Source organism: Lagopus leucura, unplaced genomic scaffold (assembly GCF_019238085.1).
Source record: "Lagopus leucura isolate 7727_CA_CO unplaced genomic scaffold, USGS_WTPT01 Super-Scaffold_100055, whole genome shotgun sequence".
NCBI lineage: Eukaryota > Metazoa > Chordata > Aves > Galliformes > Phasianidae > Lagopus > Lagopus leucura.
This window is the reverse complement of record NW_024962301.1, coordinates 77,786-86,467: the sequence shown is the minus strand read 5'-3', so window position 1 is coordinate 86,467 and position 8,682 is coordinate 77,786. Positions and strand designations below refer to the sequence as shown.

The 8,682-nt window shown below is 49.9% G+C and overlaps 1 protein-coding gene across 1 annotated transcript in view; it reads left to right on the top strand.

The window, feature by feature from the left end:
- The first annotated feature begins 2,191 nt into the window (after positions 1-2,191).
- Positions 2,192-8,682, top strand: part of RBM19 (RNA binding motif protein 19) — a 49,271-nt gene continuing 42,780 nt past the window's right edge. Inside the window, exons 1-7 of the mRNA XM_042886223.1 lie at positions 2,192-2,323; positions 3,061-3,243; positions 6,020-6,151; positions 6,375-6,413; positions 6,992-7,208; positions 7,724-7,998; positions 8,473-8,565. Coding sequence (XP_042742157.1) covers positions 2,288-2,323; positions 3,061-3,243; positions 6,020-6,151; positions 6,375-6,413; positions 6,992-7,208; positions 7,724-7,998; positions 8,473-8,565 — 975 coding nt within the window. The 5' untranslated portion in view covers positions 2,192-2,287. The remainder of the gene's footprint in view (positions 2,324-3,060; positions 3,244-6,019; positions 6,152-6,374; positions 6,414-6,991; positions 7,209-7,723; positions 7,999-8,472; positions 8,566-8,682) is intronic.

Below are 8,682 nucleotides of genomic sequence, written 5' to 3'. Positions count from 1 at the left end.
TCCCAAAGTTCAGCTTCTTGGCTGCAGGCAGCCCATAGCAGTGTTTTACAGCAAGGTGACCCCTGCTCTTTGGTGCTGTGCAATTCCCTGTCCGTCCTGCTGATGAGCTGTTCACCAAACACATTGTGACAGCTCGGCTGGAGCCGTGCAGGACCGCATCTTTTGCTGTTGGCGGTGGGCTTGGACAAAGCACTCGTCACCTCCTGCCAGCCACAAGGGGATCTTGGATAAAGGGGTGAGGGGACAGGCAGTGTCTGCACCCTGCCACTAGTGTGACAGCCCTACACAGAGCTAATGGCAGTGACCAGAGAGTAGCCCTGCTCCTCTATCTGTGGACACCCAGGCTGTAGGTTGATGGCACATTTCTTTTGCTGGGTGCGTTGCCCACTGGGTACCCTCTTGAATTTGTCTGAATGCAACCCCCCCAGGCATGAGCATGGGATCATTTGAGAATGAAAAACAGGATGCATTCAGTCTGTTTCTGAGGCTGCTCTTGCGCAGTTTGGGGGTTGAGCTGTTTGTCCTGCACCCAGTGCTATGCAACACCCAGCCTGTTCCCTACCCACACCATGTGCCAGCAGCAAAAGGGCTAAAGAAGGCCTTCAGGACAGATGTTCAAGCACTACGAGCAGCTTTACAAAAGCCTCCTTTGAGCCTTTTCAAGCTAGGGCCTCAGGTTCCCTCCCACCTGCCTGGGGCTGCAGCCTCCCTTCAGAAATAAGCCTGCCTTTGGGCTTGCTTGGCAGGCTCTTTCCTTGCTGATATAGCCACCTATTTCTGATGCCCCAGAAGTCCCAGGTTTTGCCAGAGCAAAAAACCTTCAAAAATAAAAGTTGTTCTAGTTCTCACACTTGCAAACATAAAAACTGGATCCAAAGGCATTCTTGGGGGTAAAATGAGCAAAGGAAATTAACTACAAAGTCAGTGTTTTTAAATCTTGTGCTTCTGTAGCTAGATCACCTCACTGAAGCTAAAATACGTTATTGCTAAAGGAGGAGGGTTAGTAAAAATGTACATTTCTGTGGTGCTGGCAAAAGCTATGTTTCCCCATGGGTACTGAGGCAGCCCAGAGCTCAGCTATGTGGAGGACATGTCCCTGGTGTCACCTGGAGCTGGCTTTTTGTGACTTGAGCCCCTTTGGAGGGGGCACAGACACAGCAGAAGGATGCTGGGAAAGAGCAACCCCTATCACAGGAGGAGCTGTTGGGAGAAACTGCAGCTCCAGGTAAAGCTGGGGCAGGAGATGTCCTGCATGGCACAGATCAGCTGATCACTGCCTGGTGGCAGCTCTGTCCCAGCAATGCCTGCTTGGGAGGACAAGGACAGAGCTGTCCTGGACACAGTGTGCTGGAGCCGCACCCGCCGGTGGCCACAAGCAGCAGGTGAGAAGAAGATGGGGAGGGATAGAAGGGGACAGACATCCCAGCAAGGACAGGAGTGACAAGGGCATGGTCTGGATGTGTCAGTGATGGTACATAGGGCCCTGTCAGTGCCAGCCCGTGTCCCAGTGACAGGCTGACAGCCTGGCAAGGACAGCAGCAGAGGGCAGGAGGAGCAGGCCCTGCGCTGCCATCTCGTGCGACCCCTGCGAGGAGCAGGGCGATAGGAGCAGGCACATCTTCTCCCAGGCTACAGGAGGAAGGCTTCGTGATGCGTGCTGTCCCATAGAGCAGAGCAGCAGACAGCCATCCTGCTCCAGACATCCATCTTGCTCTCTCCTTTCTCCTGTGCACTAAGCTTGTCCACCCCTCCAGTTCTTCATCCCTGGAAATGCAGGTGTTTCCCTTCATGCTCACCAGGGTTTATGCTGCGCTCCGCAGCTACACGCCTGCTCTCTAGTCCTGGTGGGATGCAACAGGGCCCTTCTGCCATACACTGCCTGCGTTCAGGGGATGGGGAAGCAGAAGAGCACCGGGCCCAGCAGCAAGCCCAGCACCACCACCACCACCACCCGCACTTCTTCCTGCGGGCAGGGCTGGAGCTGCGCAGGAGTTGAGCCTCCTCCTGCAGACGAAGCCCTCTGCACGAGGCAGAGCGGGGCTGCGCGGTCGGAAGCGAGAGGAGCCATTCCCCTGTTCCACCCCGTTGCTAAGGCCCGTTGCTAGGGCCGGTTGCTAAGGCCCGTTGCTAAGGCCCGCCGCCAGGCCCCGCCTCGTCGCGCCTGCGCGCTGCCTCTCCGTGCTCACGTGATGGAGCGGGAAGATGGCGGCGCCCAGGGGCGGCGTGCGGGACTCTGAGGCAGGTTGGGCCTAGTGCCGTGTTCTGTCGGGCTGCTCTCAGAGCCGACATGTCTCGGCTCATCGTGAAGAACCTCCCCAACGGGGTGAGTCTGCCTGCGACCTTTGTGTGACAGCGTTCGGGGCCCAGGAAGAGAGATGAATCTCTTGGCTGCTCGGACGAGAAAGGGCCGGGGGAGGAGAGGTGCCTCACGGAGAGGCCTGGGGAAGGGGCAAAGAGCAGGTGGAGGTTCTGGGGGGGCGGGCGTTTTCCGCGAGAGATGGCCGTTGGTGGTTATGAGTTGTGGAGGTGCCCCGGGGCCTTATGGAGGAGAGAGGAGCTGCCCTGGGGGTGGAGGGCTCTGTATGAGGAACGATTCGGGTTCTGTGGGGTCAGGAGGAACCCTGCAGCTGCCTTCCAGCCTATGCCTCTGCACCCAGGGCACATCCAGCAGCTTTCTGAGGTGGAGGAGAGGGGCGGTTTATGGCTCCCTATCCTTCCCATGTTCCCAAGGAGGCAGGAGAGGTGTGAATGGTTCTGCTCCCCCTTAGGGATACTGAAAGTTATTTGTGGGTGGACTGGATGCTCCACTGAGGGCATCCCAACACCCGGGTGCAGCCTTTAGCTATGGAGGTTTTGTAGGCATAGAAGCATGTAAGGAATTTGCAAGGAAGAGGACAAACTTTCATAGCTGACATGCATTTCTTATCAGCCTTGCCACAACATAGTGAGATTTCTTCAGAAGACCTCTGTGTTAGTAAATGTTTTGCTTTAGACTTATCTGTAAAAGATCGCTATAGTTATGTTGCTGACCTGCCTTCCATTTTTTCTTCCCTTCTCCAGATGAAGGAAGATCGCTTTCGGAAGCTGTTTGCAGCCTTTGGCACACTGACTGATTGTTGCTTGAAATTCACCAAGGATGGCAAGTTCCGGAAATTTGGCTTCATTGGCTACAAGTCTGAAGATGAAGCTCAAGCAGCACTGAGCCATTTCAACAGAAGTTTCATAGACACCTCCAGAGTCACTGTGAGTTCATATATAAAATACCTTCTTTTGATTCTTAAGAAACTTAGTCACTGAGGGATTTGATGGTCTTACAGATGAACACCTAAGGGCCAGAAAAGTCTGAAGACTGAGTCCTTTGCAGCAAAACTCCATCCCTGGAGGCATCCAAGGCCAGGCTGGATGTGGCTCTGGGCAGCCTGGTCTAGCAGCTGGCAACCCTGCCCACATCAGGGGGGGGTTGAAACTCGATGATCCTTTTCAACTCAGGCCATCTTATGATACAGTTCTATGAAAACAGCAAAGCCTGATGCCCAGACTCCTTGCTGCTGTTTCAGGCAGGTACTTGGTACAAATGGGCTGTCTTCTGTGCACTAGCAGTGATTTCAGTATTGGTAGGAGCAAATGTCAGGTTTTGAGCTGTAATAATCTGAACTTTTGAACTTGAGCTTGTTTTTTCTTTCATTTAAAGCGATTCGTCTTAGTGTACTAGACAGGAATTTTCATTCATGATAAGCAGGAGAGCTGACTTAATTCTCTGTAATTCACAGAATCACAGAATCACAGAATCACCCGGGTTGGAAGGGACCCCAAGGATCATGTAGTTCCAACCCCCCTGCCTAGCAGGGCCACCAAACATACACATTCAGATCAGGTTGCCCAGGACCCCGTCCAACCTGGCCTTAAACACGTCCAAGGACGGGGCATCCACAGCCCCCCTGGGCAGCCCGTTCCAGGGCCTAACCACTCTCCTAGTAAAGAACTTCCCCCTAACATCCAACCTAAATCTTCCCTCCTTCAACTTAAAACCATTTCCCCTAGTCCTGCTGTTATCAGCCCTTTTGAAGAGTTTACTCCCCTCCTGGGTGTAGGAGTATATAGTATAGAGTATATCAATACCTTCGGGTATTGATAGGCTGCAATGAGGTCACCCCGCAGCCTTCTCTTCTCCAGGCTGAACAAGCCCAACTCCCTCAGCCTGTCCTCATAGGGGAGGTGCTCCAGCCCCCTGATCATCTTAGTCGCCCTCCTCTGGACCCTTTCCAAAATCTCAATGTCTTTCTTGTACTGAGGGCTCCACACCTGGACACAGTACTCCAGATGGGGCCTCACAAGAGCCGAGTAGAGAAGGACAATCACCTCCCTGTCCCTGCTGGCCACCCCTCTCCTGATGGAGCCCAGGATCCCATTTGCCTTTCGAGCTGCCAGAGCGCACTGCTGGCTCATATTCAGTCTCTCGTCCATCAGGACCTCCAGGTCCTTCTCTGCCGAGCTGCTCTCAAGGACCACTCCTCCCAGCCTGTACAGGTGCCTGGGGTTCTTCCGGCCCAAATGCAAAACCTTGCACTTTGCCGTGTTGAACCTCATCAGGTTCACCCGAGCCCAGCCCTCCAGCCTGTCGAGGTCCCTCTGAATGGCATCCCTTCCTTCCACCGTATCAACCGCACCACTCAGCTTGGTGTCGTCAGCAAACTTGCTGAGGGTGCACTCAATTCCCTCATCGATGTCATTAATAAAGATGTTAAAGAGCACCGGTCCCAAGACAGACCCTTGGGGGACACCACTTGTTACCGGCCTCCACCTGGACATAGAGCCATTGACCACCACCCTCTGTCTGCGGCCTTTCAACCAATTGCTTATCCATCGGGTCGTCCACCCATCAAATCCACTTCCCTCCAATTTGGAGATGAGGATGTGGTGGGGGACCATGTCAAAGGCCTTGCTTAGGTCCAGGTAAATGACATCGGTCGCCTTCCCTTCGTCCACCAATGCCGTCACTCCATCATAGAAGGCCACAAGATTAGTTAGGCATGACCTTCCTTTGGTGAAGCCGTGCTGGCTGTCTCGGATCACATGCTCATTCTTTATGTGACCGAGCATGTTGTCCAGGAGGATCTGTTCCATGATCTTCCCAGGCACGGAGGTGAGACTCACCGGCCTGTAGTTCCCCGGGTCCTCCCTGCTCCCCTTCTTGTATATGGGAGTGACATGACCCTTCCTCCAGTCATCCGGGACCTCACCTGACAGCCACGACTTCTCAAATATGATGGAGAGCGGCTCGGCAACCACCTCAGCCAGCTCCTTCAGGACCCTGGGATGCACGCCATCCGGCCCCATAGACTTGTATTCATTCAGTCTAAGGAGGCACTCTCGGACTTGCTCTGCCCTTACAGTGGGGAGGGATTTACCTCCTTGGTCCCCACATAGAGGTTTGGGGATGCAGGGTTCAGGGATGTGAAAAAGACTAGAATCCTGGCCACCAGTGAAGACCGAGGTGAAGAACTCATTCAGCACCTCAGCTTTCTCTTCATCTGTTGAAGCCAGTTCTCCTTTTAAATTTACCAAAGTAGGTACGCCCGTTTTGGCCTGTCTCTTCTGGGCAATGTACCTCTAGAAGGTTTTCTTATTGTTTTTCACGTCCCTTGCCAAGTTCAGTTCTGCCTGCGCCTTGGCTTCCCTGATCCCACGTCTGCAAGTCCGGACGGCGTTCCTGTACTCTTCCCAGGTGACACAGCCTTGTTTCCAGAGCTTGTACACCCCTTTCTTCGCCCTCAGTTCTCTCAGCAGGTCCTTGCTGAGCCAAGCCGGTTTCCTACCTCGCCTGCCCACTTTCTTATTGAGCATAACAAACTCCCATTTTGAATAAGTATGAAGCTGTATACTTCTAGAAGGAACATCCTTAACCTACACCGTCCGTTCTGTCTGGATTATAAGATTCTTGATTAAATGCATCCTGCAGTTTCAGAACAAGACTGCTGAAGGTGAATTTGATTAAAAACTTGATTTTTTTTCTTCTCAGGTTGAGTTTTGCAAGTCTTTTGGTGACCCTTCAAAGCCCAAAGCATGGAGTAAGCACTCTCAGAAAGTCCCTGCCTTGGAAAAACAGCCTGAGAAACCTGTGACAATTGCAGCTCCTGCAAGCACAAAGAAAGTAAGTCTTGCTTTTTTCCTTGAAGATCTGACACGTGTCAGTGACTTGGCAGAGAGAAGAGTAGCCTGGCGTGTGGAAAAGGGGACAGCTGATGTTGGAGTCCTGATTCTGGCATTTTCTGCCTTAGGAAATTTACCTATTTAACCTCTATCGTTAGGTTACCTGAGAAGTATCACTGGCTCTGCTTCTAATAAGGCTTTCTAAAAATGGCTTCTCTTCCTAGGATAAAAAGAAGAAAAATCCATCAGAAAACTTTAAGGAGGTGAGTAGAGTTTCAGTTCCAGTGCCTACATTGTTGATAAGTTGTATTAAGAGATGAATAGCCCTTTTCTGTACTGTTACAAATTTAGCAAGATGTGTGATTTGAAGAACTGCATTGCAGTCCAATTCCACTGTAACAAATCACAGTTTTAACACTGAACACTGAGGACTGATCTGTGTGTGTGTTTGTATGTATGTATATATATTAATTTTTATCTTTTTTTTAATCATTAAATACTTCTCCATGAATAAGCACTCTATCCAGGCAGATCTTTCAACAGTTGTATCACATGCAAGTTGTGTCATGTTTAGTTTGCATGCTTTTTTCCTTCTTTAATATCTTCTTGTTTTCTTTAAAGTGTTTTCTAAACATTAACAAGAAGGAGTAGGGCTGAAAGACTGAGAAGATGTTAGTGACTAAGTGCTCACCTTGTGAGTGTACAATGGACTGCTCTCTATGAATTGTTCTTTTTTATGGTACTGGAAATGAGTTTCTTTGAATTTTAACATGCCACTAGTTCAGTTTTGTTTGTCTTCACGTTTTTGTTTTTGTCTTTTGCTTGGTTTGTTTTTCAACAGCTGGAAGAAGATAAAACATTCCAGGAATTCTTGGTGGTCCACCAGAAACGGTCTCAGGTGGCCACTTGGGCTAATGACACTTTGGTGGAGGAGCTCAAGAAGGAAAAATCAAAGCCAGTGGCTGATTATCTGAACTTTGATTCAGATGAGTCTGAGGATCTGAGTGAGGAGGAGAAGGATGGAAGTGAATCCTTTAGAGATGAGGAGGAAACCAGAGGTACTAAAATGGACTATCACCCTTTGCTTGGGTTTGTCTTGGTGAATGGGAGAGCAAACATGCTGATGGAATTTGATTCAGTGTCCTGCTTACAAACAGTGAGTGTAATCAGAAGGGTAGTTTCTCCAACACATAACTCGTTGTGTGCACTGTGGAAGTGCAGATGCCTTCCCAAGTACGGAGAGCTTTGGGAAACACTCTTTCTGGTATTAAGGGGATGGCATTTGTGCTTTCTCCTGGGTCATTAATTCAAAGCCTAGGAAAACGAGCAGGGCAGCCCTCTCCAATTTGTATTATACGTGAATTGTTGCTTAAAAGAAAGAAAGCAGGAATCCAGGCGTGTTAGTGTAGAAGTGCTGGTTTAAAATCGCTCTACTGTTTTCTAGACTTCTTTTTAGGTGGAAAGTGTAGAGTAGAAGGTCACAGTGATTGTGCCTGTTCTCAGCTTTAACTTGGCTGGGGAGAGAGCAGCAGTATCTGTAGATAAAACTTCTTTGGTCTCTCCTTTCTGACAGCAAAGAAACAACAGGAGAAGAAGGCAGCTACGAGAGAAGACCTCTCAGATATGGATTACCTGAAATCTAAAGTAGTGAGGGATTCCTCCTCCTGCTCTTCATCCAGTACAGAGGAAGAAACAGATAGTGAGGAAGAGGAAGAGGAAAGCAAGAATGAGGAGGATTCAGGCATTACAGAAAATATTGGCACCCACACAGATAAAAGGAGGAAGTCAAAACCCCAAGAAGCAGAGCAAGAGACGCCAGCAGAGAAGAAAAAAGGATCCACACTAGAGGTAGAAATGAATTACACTTTTGTCACGCTTAAGGCAGGAGCTTCATGGGATAGTATGTGTTTGTTGGTTACTCCAGGGATGTAATTGAAAACTTGAAGTCTGGGAGACCCCTAGGCACCAGCTTTTTTGGCTTACCGGGTTGGACCCATTTAAAAAATGGATTTGTCAGATCTCCTCTCAATGCTAGTTAAATTTCTTTTTCTGGAAAACAGAACTTCCTAAGGGGTAGTATTAGTGCCTCTTTCATAGGCTTTTCTCTCTTCTTACATATCTGCAGGGAATACTTTGCAGAGCTTGTTTTTAGCATCTGCGTTTGACCATCGCAGTCAGGCTTTGCACCCTTATCGAAGTCCTCCTGCCCAGGCTGATGGAATTGTTTTTCCTCCTCCACTCTTCAGCCTCCTGCTTGCTATTCAAAATCACCTGGTTGTGTCATGACTTCTACGGTTTCTCAGTCAGCTTCTTTTTTTCCAGTCTTCTGTGCAGCAGAAGCACCAATTCAGTTCAGCAGAAGCAAACACACCACACACAGTGAAACTACGTGGTGCCCCTTTGAATATCACTGAGGTAAGCTTGGCTCCCGAGCTGAGAATTCCCAGCTTGTAACTCAGCAAGGTCTTTGCAGAGGCCCTGTCTTCCCTTGGTTGAACTGTGCTGAGGATTTCATGGGCAGCTGGGGAAGCT